This window comes from Ahaetulla prasina, chromosome 1 (assembly GCF_028640845.1).
Source record: "Ahaetulla prasina isolate Xishuangbanna chromosome 1, ASM2864084v1, whole genome shotgun sequence".
Lineage (NCBI taxonomy): Eukaryota > Metazoa > Chordata > Lepidosauria > Squamata > Colubridae > Ahaetulla > Ahaetulla prasina.
Window position 1 is genome coordinate 75,501,666 of NC_080539.1, and position 14,165 is coordinate 75,515,830.

Below are 14,165 nucleotides of genomic sequence, written 5' to 3' on the forward strand. Positions count from 1 at the left end.
GTGTCTCATCTTTAAGGAGCTGAAAACTGCAAGTTATAGCCCTTATATGCGAAATTATTTTTTAAAAACTGACATGTCAATAATATAAACAATAATGTTTTTATTATAGTTTAAATGTTCCTACTACAGCATTGTTGAAGAAACTTCATGTTTATGCAAAACAAACGAGCAAAGTAGCCATATTCCTCAATGTTATAAAAAGATAAACAATTAGCTTAAATTATCAGAATAATGGCCTGCATTGAGGATAGGCAAAAAGAATCTGGAAGACAGAATTTTGAAACCAGCTGGAAGCTCATATATGGGGCATTAGATAAGCATTATAGAACTTTTTCTTCCCTGCAAAACTCAAAATGGACTAACTGATAGTAAAATGCAGCAGAATTGCATTAATAGTAATCAGCCTGAAAGTGACAATCTTTCAAAAGGTCTCTCAGGTTTGAAAAGTGTCAGCTATAATTACATGTTAAAGTTTTCCACAATGTTAGCTATTGTGATAGTATTGCTTTTTGGTTTTTTTCTTCAAATGATCCAATATGTTTTATAGCTTTTGTTCCAATACGTAAAACTGCTATAACAAATCATCTGTAATTTTTTTAAACTCTTCAGGTATTTAACAAGAAGTATCTATGCTATAAACAGCTTGATTAGCTTATGTAACAGGGATGAGAAAATGTTTTGGATAGTAACACCATCATGTTGATATTGGCGCAAAATAAAACAGGATTTTCCATAAAAAAACAGTATTGTGCATGAGCCAACTAAATTTTGAGGAAAACACCAATATGAAATTTAAGTATATTTTTTTCAAACAAGGTAACTGAACATAGTATTTGTACTTACTAGTTTTACACTGGCAAATGCGACAACCATTTTGATCTACTTTGAAGTCATAAATACAGTCTGTCTCTTTTAGTGTACAGTTCACCAGAGGAGGACATGTAGGTGGACCTATTGTGATGTAGGTTGGTTCTAATGAAAAAGGAAACATACAGTTATAAATTATAAATCTTTGATACAGTGTACCATATTAAATTCTAAAAGTCGCTAGTGGAAATGTGGGAGGGAGGTTAAGAAATGTGAAATATAAACAAGCAAAAAACAAACAAATAATAAGGCTTTCATATATAGACTATTCCTTTAAAGGCCTGAAACCATAATTCAAACTCAAATGTAATTATCATAGGAGTTCTTTAAAACCGTTGCTAATAATGGGGACACAAGTTTTACGACTAAAGCTCTTTGCCAAATATGGCTAGGTTAACCATTTATGACAGTTCCTGTCAAAATTGAACTAGTGCAATAGATTGTAAGAGAAGCTGCCTTGAAAAGTGGCTCAGAAGCTGCAACTAATACATTGGCAAAATTGCTAATAGGATTTAAAATGCTAGGAACATGCTATGCCTATAGAACTGGCCTAATGGCCAACCTACTTCCAAAGCAATTTGTATGTTCATGTTCATTGATAAAAGCCCAACAGAGTTTAAGACTGAGACAACTAAGAAATGCCTTTTTACCTAAGCAGCAGCATGGACATACTTACTTGTTTATCCATTTTTAAAATTTGGGTAAAATTGGTTTTAGTTTGTTGTAAACTTTTAAGCTGCTACTATTGGTAGCATATAAAGCTGTACTTTTTAAAACTTGAGTTACCCTTGCCCTTGCATTAGAATTATTTTTAATGAGTAGTATTTTTAAACAAACAAATCGTGTTATAAATTGCAAGTAACAGATTTATGAAAAAAGAGAATGCTTTATGTGCTAATTATAACCTAGAGGTAATTAAAATCCTTAAGAGTTTTTTAAAGAAAGGAGCAGTGCAAGTTATTCAGGAATAAAATCCCACTGACCCAATCAATGCTGAAAATTAAAGCTTTTGAATTAAATTAGATCTAACAAGAAGCTTTTGCAAATTGAAGATAGAAAAGGAAGTGTATTAATAAAGTCATTATCACAAACTTTTCAATTTTGCTTTAGCATTCTAATTATTGCAATAAATTATAGGAACAGTTTAACAATATATATTTTAGCAGTTAGGATAGAATTTTAACGAAGACAACATTTTATTTTATCCAATCCCCCAAAATTGCTTAGCACTGATGATTTATTGATCTCAGAAATGAAACGATTTCAGTTTGCAGTCATATAAATAGCCCCCTTCCGGATATGTGATTATCTACCATCAAGTCAGAAGCATAGGTAGGTCTTCACTAGAATAATTTGTTCCTATCCTGGCACTTTAGATCTTCTGTACCCATTAACCAGTGTAATTTAGTCTCTCCACCATGCTGCCAATCATCTTCTTCTCTTATCCTTTCTAGAATTATGGGTTCTTCAACAGAACTACATCTTTACATAATGTGCCCATAGTATGATAACTATGAACCAGAAGTGCCCCAACTGAGAATACTGATTGATTTGTTCTATAATCCAAAAGTTGTTTTCTTAGCTACCCATAATACTATGAAGAATCTTCTCCAATACCACCGTTCAAAAGCTTCAATACTCTGTCCTGTTTTTTTAAAGTTAACCTTTTCTTCCAGTGGTGTCATAGGGAAGACTGTTGGGTGCATGTTTCCCATACATACATTGTGGCTTTGGAATATATTTTCCAAAACTTTCATAGTTACCTACTAGTGTTAGCCATGGTGTATTTCCTGACTACTGTTTTTTTAGACAGAAGCTATCTATCACTTCAATATCTTCATTGTCAAAATCTAAAGCTGATTGCTGGCCCTGTTGTTGTTAGTTTTGTTTCTGTATATTTGCATTTAAATTCAGCCCTATTTTCTCATTGTGTTCCATTATTTTTATTACTAGAGCTTGTAAGATCACTTGCATCATTCAGGCATCAGAATATGATCATCCCCATAGTGCAGATCATTCTTCTAATTTTAAAACCACATTCAACTTCCAATCCATCCACCCTCAATGTTCAGTATCCAGGGTGAATAAATAGAGACTACATGGCCTTATCCCACTCCTTTGCCAAACTAGAGCCATTCAGGTTCACCACACACTGTCTATATTCTTCCTTCATATCCTGTTTATAGGTATTTATGAGAACAATGAAATATTCTGGGATTCCTATTTTCCTAAGAAAATTCCACAGCTTGACATGATTGACACATTTATTGTATTGACTTTGTTTTTAGTGTTCTTTAATTTCTCTCAATTATCCAGAATGCATCAACAATAATGCTTCTTGTCCCTTGGTCTTTTCTAAAATCAGTTTGAAGATCTCAAATTTGTGTGGGATCATCCTAAACATAATTTTGCTGGCATGTGATATTGAGGATATTCAGCAGTAACTTGCATGCTCTAATATCCTTTGGGGTTTTTTGGGGGGGGGAAAGAGGGGGTACTTGTATATAAATTGTCCTTTTGCAAACTGTTGGCCAAGGTGGTATTCTCCAGAATTGCTGGTACAGTTTACTTGGAACCATAGTCAATTCTTTTTCTGTTACTTGTCGTATTTCTACACATCACTTTGTGATCATTTCTGACTTAGTAATGGCCATAGTGATGATCCAGCTTCACCTAGTTCTCAGGGGTTCTTGTAATAGTCTACAATATATTGACAGAATATCAGTATAGGCTACTTCTTCCATTTCAGTTTGCATCAGTTATTTGTCCATTAGCATCCTTTAGAATACTAATTTGAAGTTAGAATTACTATTTATATTAAATTATAGTATATATCAAACAAGCTAAAAGTTAACAAAAAGGTTCCCTGAATCTGAAATCAAGTTAAGAAGCATTAGGTTGGTAAACTAATCAAATATTTACAGAAGCTTTAGGTCCAATTAAGTTTTTAGGTACCAAATAATTCTGATCTTTCAAACTGTTTCCTATAAGAAAATAAACAGCTATCTGCTGCAAGTACTTCTAAGAAAAACAAACCTATACATTATAACATACATTTACCATTTGCAAAAATACGTAGAATATTTTAATTGCTACCAGATACAATTGTTCTGATTTTAAAATATGAGCATTTCTGCTAACAAGTAGTAGAATAAAGGAATATTTTCTAGATTAAACTGGTAAATTTAAGATTATTTTTAGTACTGCATTCTTACTGAACTAACTTAGTAAACATAAATTACTCACATTTTATGAACCAGCCATACACTAACTTGTACTGCAGAAACCTCTGCATAAAAGAAGTGGACTATTTCTAAAAGGGTAAATTTTTAATCAAGATGTGGGAGTAAATGAGCAAGTATGCTAATGTCTAGTGGATGAATTCTGAAAAGAAATGCAGTGTACATAAGATACATATGTAAGCCGCCCTGAGTCTTCGGAGAAGGGCGGGATATAAATGTAAATAAATAAAAAAAAACATGACAAATTTTGAATTTAGGAAATAAATGAATTGTATCAGTTGTTATTATGGCAGGTCTACATAAATGGAAATAATATCAAATATTTCTATGATAATAATGCTTAATATTACTTATCAGATTAAAAAATAAAGAGAAAAGTCAAGAAATATTACAGAGGTATAAACACACATCAAATAATGTGGGAGAGCTTGTATTATATAATGGAATAATATCTAAAACCAGCAATAGTGTTTATTTTCAATATATGTAGTAGATAATGTGTAAATCCTAATCATATCACAGTGCTCAGTAATCAACTTTGGTAGAATCTTTGAACTGTGAACAACATTAAAGGATATTATAACAATCTAACAATATGCTATTAAAACATGTTATCATTGTCCATGAATGGTTGTAGCTGGTAAACCAAACAGAGCTGAGACATTCCCAGCCACTGTAGCCCCCAAATCCCTGGCTCCGCACTATTCTGATGCAAACATCATTTAAAAATATTAGTATTTTCTTTGTTTCTTGGTGTTCTTATTAATATCACATCAACTATCTCACTTTGGAATGAACACATAGAGCTAGATGTCATCTTTATCCAAACACTGGGTAGCCCTACACATCAGTTTTTAACACTCATAGTGAATATTTGTTACATTTTTATTTTAGTATCTTTCTTCCACCATATTCCATGAAGGAGAGAAAAGATTATGCAGCTGAAAATGTCTTTATATATGTCTTTTCCAAATGCACATATACCCTATGAGAAAATCAATACTGAAAGTTTTTTTTCCAGATGCTATGCTTATTCTATTTTATTATATAACATTATACAATATATTATATAAAATTATATACATATAATTTGGGTTACAATATGGTGTTTAAAATATATATTTTTAATCTTAAAAATAATATTTATACTAGTCTAATATCTATAAATCATCAATAAATGAACCATATATATTTAGCTCTTTGAAACTGTCCCTCATCCATTGACAGTGCTGTTTTCATTCACAACATTCTCCTGTTTTCCAATTGCACTCTTTTTCTAAAATTTGGAAAGATAACCATTATATTTTTCCCTGAATAATGTCAGACTATCTATACTACAAGGTAAATTATTGTAGACTTTTTCTTTATAATATGTGAAATATTCTATAACTATTTCCATTGTTCATTTTCCTTTTATGCTTTTTAAAAACAAGTTTATCACTATCTTCTTCCATTCATAGAGATACCTCTTGAGATACAGCAATTTTATACGCATGCCTGAGTCCTAATAAGCTGAGAAAGAGAACAAAAGAAATAATTTCATTTCCCACCCCCCACAAAAATGTAGCTTTTAAAACAAAACAAAACAAACACCCCCGCAGCTCTTCTCACTTCACTGAACAAGACTCAACAAATAAAGCCAGCTACAGTCAGGCTTCTAGCTATTTGAATAGGCAAACAGTTAAGTTTGAAAAAGCCCATAGGGTCATGTGATCTAGGTTAGTCTTTCAGTGCTGTCTTTGACAAACTGCAGGAGAAAGCCTGAGTGAACAGATGATGAGACAATAAACAGAAAATTACTTTTCATTGCTATACATTTTAGAAATGGAAGAATGTAAGAAAAATTGTATTAATAATTAATATTAAAAATATTAATATTAGATTTAGGTAGTAAGCATTACACACACAGACAGACAGACACACAAATTTATTAATGTGTTACTGTAATGTAATTATGAGAGACACCATTAAAATGATTTCCTAAGCCTAAAACATTATGGAAAAAGAGTCTAAATGGGAAAAATTAACTCATACTGCAGTACTTAATAATGTAAATTAATGTTGCCCTTTTATTTTATTTAAAGTTATAGCTATTTTAAGATGATTAACATAACACTTCAAATCACTACTCGTTTTCTTAGTTTTAGGTTTCATTTAATACAGTTAGTGGATTCTTTAATCCAGGGACTCATATTTGCTTCTGTAAATATTCAGCAATTTGATTTTTGTGTCAGAAAAGTATTTTAAGTATGCTAAAAGTAAACTTTAATTTTTATTTTAACCCTTTCCTTCTTTAAATATGATTTGCTGAACAATTCTATCTGAGTAGTCCACCAAACATTTAATATTAATAGAGCCAAAGTGTTTGTAGTCTTATCCATGATAACTCATAAAGTTGGTTTTCTCGCCTTGTTTTCTAAAACTGAAATTGACAAACTTTCTGTCTCATTAAGCACTGTATACACTATATATTTTTTTCCAGAAAATCTTGAACGTTTTAGAGCCTGCATCTATTTGCAAGAATGGTGAAAAAAGTTCTATTAGAAGACTAGGTCAGATTCTATAGAGTTCTAAGAGATCTAAAGGCGCTCACAAGAAGAGATTCAACTTCTTTATGCTTTCATAGGATTTTTAGTAAACCAGGATTGCTTTTCATGCAACTCAGGATGGCCGAATACATTGCCTTGGAAGCATATAGTTCCTTTGTATATATAAAATTCTTAGTCAAAAACCCTTCAAATAATTTGTCTAATCATCCAGATCATGCTGTGTCAAAAAGAAGCATTAATCAGTAACCACCTCTAATTAATCTTGGCGTTCATTTAGGCTTTTCAAAACACATCAATTTTTATTGTCTTTCATTGAATGGATTTCAGTTAAAACTATCCAATAACACTATATAATCCATCTGCCAGCATATTTGATATTTATTATCAATTAGATTTTGGTTGTCTTTTTTCACTGCTAAGCAACCATGTACATACTTTTATTTTATTTTATTTTATTTTTTATTTAATTTATTTATTTTTGTCACACAGTATATATAAGCATAAGTATGAAATAATTATACAATATATAAGCATATATATGAGTATGAGTTGTAATAACTATATCAATTGGATATAACGAAGGAAAACAATAGGACAGGAATGGTAGGCACGTTTGTGCTCTTATGCACGCCCCTTACAGACCTCTTAAGAATGGGGTGAGGTCAATGGTAGATAGTTTTTGGTTGAAGCTTTTGAGATTTTGGGAAGAGACCACAGAGTCAGGTAGTGTATTCCAAGCATTAAAACTCTGTTACTTTTAATATTTAAAAGTTACTTTTAATATTTAAAAGTAATTTAATTTACTTTTAATATTATAAAAAATACACAAAATCTCTTTTGCTGTCACACCGAATGTTCAACGTGAAAGCAGAATAAGTGTGAAGAAAAGTTTTGTTTACTCATGGTTTTTGCCAATAAAGAGAACATTTCATCTCTTTCTTCAACTTATTTGTTTTCTTCTGGTTCATGTTTTTTCTAGTTTTTTTCTGACATTCCTGCTTCCTCTGCTCTATTTCATCAGCTGATTTTTCACTGGCCTCTATCTTTGGTAATCTTGTTCCAGAACCTGATTCTTAACTAATACTGCATAGGAAAAGCATTTGGGTAATCTATTTTGCATAATAAATGTACTGTGACCAGAATTATTATTTGCAAGCGGTGCAATTTGAAACTCAAGTCAAGTGCAGCCTATAGTTCAAAGCATTCATCAAGCGTTGTCTTCTTCTTTTGGCTCCCCCCCCCCCACCAATCAGCAACCCAAAGCAAAACCTTGAAAGGCCATTATATTGCCATTTGGTTTCACTGATCATAAATTTTGCAAGTCTGCAGTACAAATGTCACCAAAATTCTGAACTCTGAATTTTCCTGGAAATCTCATCAATTTTCTCCTCTGTTTTTACTCTATGGTAGGCTTTCTGGTGTTACATTAAGTATGGAAACTACAGTAATGTGTTTCCACTATAAGCATAAGGGTATTTCTCCTATTCAGACAAGCAAAAACTTCATACATAAACAGACATGTATTCATTTTTCAGGCATCTGGAAAGTTATTAAGTGACTCCCACAGCATTTTGCATTCCCTAACAATTATTTCTGTTCATGAGAAGGAAAAGAACAGAAAGTTTTTGGCAGGGGAAGTCAAAAAGTAATTTATATAATTTATGTTTATGAAGTAAAAATATAATTATTAAGGGGTGCTTAAAATTAATAATATATTGTAAGACCAACCCTTACTCTGGTTTTGTGGTTTAAAATGGTAAATAGGCCAAATCCTAGTGTCTGTTCATTCTTCCAAAGTCATGAAAAGCAATTCTTGGTAGTGCAGCAGGATATACAACACAGTCAAAAGGTGGAATATATCATTGTACAAGACATTATTTTTATAGAGGGTAACATTAAATGTAAGCTATAGTTGTAAATGTTTCTTTAACATTTCTAAAATATTTTTGCATTATTTTAAAATAAAGTCAAATGCCTCAAAATAAGCAGAAATATTTAGCTAACTCAATAGTTTGTTTGCCTCTGACAGAACTATTTTTAATGATCTTTTTAAACTTCCGTGCTCTTTGTGGAACATTGTCAATCTTCCAAAAAAAGTTAAATACTGCCTTCTGCGTTATAGAATATGCGTTTACTTAAGCTTCCTGGAAAAACATTCATATCATTCCAAGGGTGACTAAATGTTTTCCATCTTCATAGTTCACATTCCAGACAGCTTTTCTTTTCCCTGAGTTCATTACATGAAAAATACCAGTTCCAAGTTCAGAAGTAGAGAATTTCCTTCCTGGTGTCCAAATTCCTAATGCAGCAACAAAATATTTTAGAACTACATTGCTTAGCTTTATCTTTTAATTAAACCTTTACAGAATAAATAGAAGTACAGAGTTTACAAAATCGTAAGAGGTCAAAAAAGGGTTCTGGAAACCTTTCTTAGAAAAAATCTGAATATAGTAAATCTCTGAGGAGAGATTAGTTGAACCCTGTTCTTTATTAAAAAGAAAGAGCCCATTCAGATTCTCAGTTTTTAATATGAAGGACAAAGCAGGTTTGCCATTTTCAAAAGGGATATATATCTTAAAACTGCACTGCTGGATTCCAATCTCTACATTTGATTGCCTATAAGGTTGTAAGGCCATATGAATGAGCTACATCTCAAGTCACAATTTGCTATGAATTTCTTTTAAGCATTCAGGCAAGAAATCAAAGTAACAAGTTATGGGCAATGAGAAAGATTAGTCAGGGAAGGAGTTCTAAGGTTAAAAAAAATGTAAAATACTCATGATCTATCACTAGTCTTCCATCTACTGGGTCACTGAATAGCTGCAGTACAGCATTTCTGTCTGTAAGATAACTGGTAATGAAAACTGAAACATGTATTTTCTGAAGCCTGAAAAAAGGAAAATGTGGGGGATAAGTTAGAAAAAGTCTATGTTCACTTTCAGGATTGGTGAACACTTCCTAAGAGTTTTACAATGATGTTGAAAACAAGCCAATTAAGTCTTATTAGATACTTCTTATATCTAAGATTTAAAAGACCTACTACAGATAACCCTTCATTTACAGCAGCAATTGGGAAAGGAATTTCCATTGGTAAAAACCACATCACTTAGTAATGACAATCCCTGCAAGCCCAGTTGCCATTGTCAGAGTTGATACTGAGATGGGCAGCATATAATATTTATACACACACACACACACAATTCCATGGTGTTTAGGTGAGGCAATTTCCTGCTGACTTCCCACAACCAAAGTCAGTGGGCAAGCCAGCGGGAAATTGAAAATCCCAGGTAAGTGGTTGCTGCTGGATGAAGAAGGATTTAAGGGGGCGTAGGAGAGGTGTGCAAGTAATTGGGGAGGGAGGAAATATCCAGGGGAGGGTTGGGGATGGTGTGCGAGGGCAGTCAGGGACAGTGTGCGTGTCACTGTGCAGATTGGGGAGAGTGTAGGAGATGCGCCTGACAGAGAGTACACAAGACAGGGAAAATTGTAAATGATTACGCGATTGCAAGGCACTTGGTAACCAGTCATAAGTGTAAACACTTTGCCAAGCACCCAGACTGTGATCACATGATTGCAGAGGGTACTGAGATGGCTGACATTCTGAGGACTAGACATAATCAATCAGGGCCATTGTAAGTTTGAATGGTTTCTGAAAATATAGTCGTAGCTCGAGCGCTACAAGTAAGGCCGAAGGAAGACAGCCCTCAGTAAGGCTGATATCTGATCATATCTGACTGATCATATGACAATGTATTACCGTCACCCATTCCATGAAAGCTGTAGATCCAAGTGAAAAAAGTTTGAATAATAAAATTAAAGTGGTTCTGAAACTCTACCAAGTGAGGACAAATAAAGACTATATAGTGAAAATTGGCACAAACAACTGCTCAAATTAATTACAGATGTATAGATTTTTCAAAGAATGTCATGTCTCCCCCTTTGTTTTGCAGATAATACGGCAGCAGCCTGTATTATCTAATGTCTAATGCAGTCATACAAAACGAGTTCTATTCATTGCAGTTAAAGCTGATGGCATCCGTTTTTCTGTTATTAGATAAGGGAAGGGCTTTTGTTATGTTTTTAAAAATAGAAACACTATAATCAAAGCTATCCAACCTTCCCCACAAAAAAGATAGGTAATTAATTTTTTTCATGGTCTGACCTTCACACATTGGGCAACATTCTCCTGGAACCTTTACAGGATTCAAGCAACTTTGTCCACAGGCTGTGGCCACACAATGGGACTCTCCATTGATGCACTGGCAGAAAGTACAATCATCTTCCCTCCAGCGGTCACCATGTGCTTGAATCTGACTGTTAGCATAACATCCTGCAGGGTTGCTAATTGGAGAAATGGAATCTGAAAGCAAAAGAACAAACAAAACACTCTACAATTAAACAAAGCTTAAATAGTTTAATTCACCTACAATGATTAATGAATATTCCATGTTGATAACAATGGGTTGAAGTTCTCAGAATTCATTAAGTCAAGATCAGAATTTATATATTGCAAGGCCACACTGTTACTGATATAACTGCAAGGCTATATACAGGTAGTTGTCCACTTACAACAGTTCATTTAGTGACCATTCAAAATTAGCATGGCACTGAAAAAAAGTGACTTATGACCATTTTTCACACTTAAAGCAGCGTCTCCATGGTCACAATGTCAAAATTCAGATGTTTGGAACGGAATCATATTTATGATGGTTGCAGTACCCTGGGGTCATGTGATCACCTTTTGCGACCTTCTGACAAGCAAAGTCAATGGGGAAGCCAGATTCGCTTAACAACCATGTCACTAACTTAACAACTGCAGTGATTCACTTAAACAACTGGGGCAAGAAAGGTCATAAAATGGGGCAAAATTCACTTAACAAATGTCTCAATTGGGCTCAATTGTGGTCATAAGTTGACGACTACCTGTCTGTAAAATTGTCAAAAATCTCTTTTCTGAATGTTATGACAATTAATTATTAGTAGTACCTAATATGATGTAGTCTATTTTCATAAGAAAATAACAGAAATATGCTTTTATAGGAAATATTTGTGAGCAATGGCGATTACAATAGGGCATATACAATTGTATGTATGTATGTGTGTGTGTGTATGTGTGTGTGTGTATATGTATATGTTTATATATATATATATATATATATATATATATATATATATATATAGGTCTTTGGTTGTTCGGGTTTTCTCCCGTGTAAAATTGGAAGTGTCTTGGCGACGTTTCGACGAAGTCTCATTTGTCATCTTCAGGCTTCAGCTTCGTGCTTCTGGGAGCAAGACTATATTCGTGCTTCTGGGAGCAAGACTATTGCTCCCAGAAGCACGGCTGAAGCCTGAAGATGACGAATGAGACTTCGTCGAAACGTCGCCAAGACACTTCCAATTTTACACGGGAGAAAACCCGAACAACCAAAGACCTATATACAAACACCCGTGAAAACCTCAGAAAACATATATATATATATATATATATATATATATATATATATATATATATATATATATATATATAATTTATTTATTAATCCAATTTCTATACCACCCTTCTCCCGAAGGACTCAGGGCAGTGTACAGCCATATTAAAAATACACAAATACACATAATATAAATAACAGATTTCAAAACATTTAAAACAAATATATTAATTGGCCAGATTGCTAAAACGGACAAAGCCGACATAAAACCCTTTAAAATATAAAAGCTATAATTAAAATACATTTAAAATACATTTAGGCTAGTCATACGATTAAATAATAAAGTTTTAATTCCCGCTTGAAGGTTCGGAGGTCGGGAGTTGGCGTAACTCTGGGTAACTCATTCCAAAGAGCGGGTGCTGCCACAGAGAAGGCTCTCCTCTGGGGGCCGCCAACCAACATTGTTTGGTCGGCACCCTGAGCAGGCCCACTCTGTGGAAGCGCACAGGTCGTTGGGAGGCTATCGGTGGCAGAAGGCGGTCTCGTAGATACCCCGGTCCTAAGCCATGGAGTGCTTTGAATCTTCAGGCTTCAGCTTCGTGCTTCTGGGAACAATGTGTGATCACAGCTGATTCTTCCTTTTAACTGCTAGTGGGGGTTTGAACTGATTGGGTGGGAGCTTGGCTGTGCTCTGATTGGATGGGGGTTTTGTGCTCTGATTGGCTGGGGTGTGTTCTGTTTTGGTGGGGTCTTGGTTGTGCTCAGTTTAGTCTGTGTTGCAGGGGGATTTGAGCTGGTGAGCTGCATAGCTGTTGTTTGGCTTTGTGGTCGTGCTACATCTTCATAGTGGGTGTCAGTCTGCTGCATGTATGGATTGGAGGGGTTTGAAATGGCTAATGTTGCAGCTGCGGTCTGGCTTCTGGTCCTTGGTCGTGCTTCATGATCAGTGTGGGTTTGGGTCTGCTTTCTGGGTGGATGTGCGGTGGTGACATCCTGTGTGGACCTCGTGAGTGTGGGTCTGGTGTCATTCCTCGTGTTAGGGACTCGTTTGTCAATAAGGCGGGTTTCAAATGGCTGGTAGGCGGAGGTGTCATCTCGTTTGTTCATGCTGTGTGGGCGTTTTTCTATCTCAATGGCTTCTCTGATTATTCTGTTGTTAAAGTGTTCAGTTTTGGCGATAGTTCTGGTCTTTTTAAAGTCAATATCATGTCCTGTGACTTTAAAGTGTTGGACCAGGGAAGAAGTTGGTTCCTCTTTTTTGAATGAGTTCTTGTGTTCTTCAATGCGTGCACTTATTCTTCTGTTGGTTTGTCCAATGTATGTGGTGGGGCAGGCGGTGCATGGGATTTCATATACTCCTTGATTTTCTAACTCAATTTTGTCTTTGGGGTTTCTTAGGATGGTGGATATTTTTCTGTTTGTGCAGAATGCTGTCTTGATGTTGTGTTTGTGGAGGATCTTGCTGATTCTGTCTGTAGTGCCTTTTATATATGGGAGGAGGGTTGTGCCGTTTTCTTGTTCTCTGTCTTGGATTTTAGTGGGGGGTTCTTTTTGGATTAGCTTGGTAATCTTATTTGGTAATCTTATTTGCTCCCAGAAGCACGAAGCTGAAGCCTGAAGATGACGAATGAGACTTCGTCGAAACGTCGCCAAGACACTTCCAATTTTACACGGGAGAAAACCCGAACAACCAAAGACCTACATACAAACACTCGCGAAAACCTCAGAAAACAAACCTCAGAAAACGTATGTATGTATATATGTATATGTGTATATATATATATATATATATATATATATATATATATATATATATATATATATATATATATATGTAGGTCTTTGGTTGTTCGGGTTTTCTCCGTGTAAAATTGGAAGTGTCTTGGCGACGTTTCGACGAAGTCTCATTCGTCATCTTCAGGCTTCAGCTTCGTGCTTCTGGGAGCAATGTGTGATTGCAGCTGTTTCTTCCTTTTTTTTTTTTTTTTGACGTTTGACGAAACGCCGCCAAGACACTTCCAATTTTACGCGGAGAAAACCCGAATAACCAAAGACCTACATACAAACACCATGAAAAC

General features: G+C 34.5%; 1 protein-coding gene across 1 annotated transcript in view; it reads right to left on the reverse strand.

The window, feature by feature from the left end:
- CRIM1 (cysteine rich transmembrane BMP regulator 1) overlaps window positions 1-14,165 on the reverse strand; it is a 151,928-nt gene that overhangs the window by 25,418 nt on the left and 112,345 nt on the right. The window contains exon 8 of the mRNA XM_058164607.1: window positions 844-972. Within this exon, the coding sequence (XP_058020590.1) occupies window positions 844-972 (129 nt within the window). The remainder of the gene's footprint in view (window positions 1-843; window positions 973-14,165) is intronic.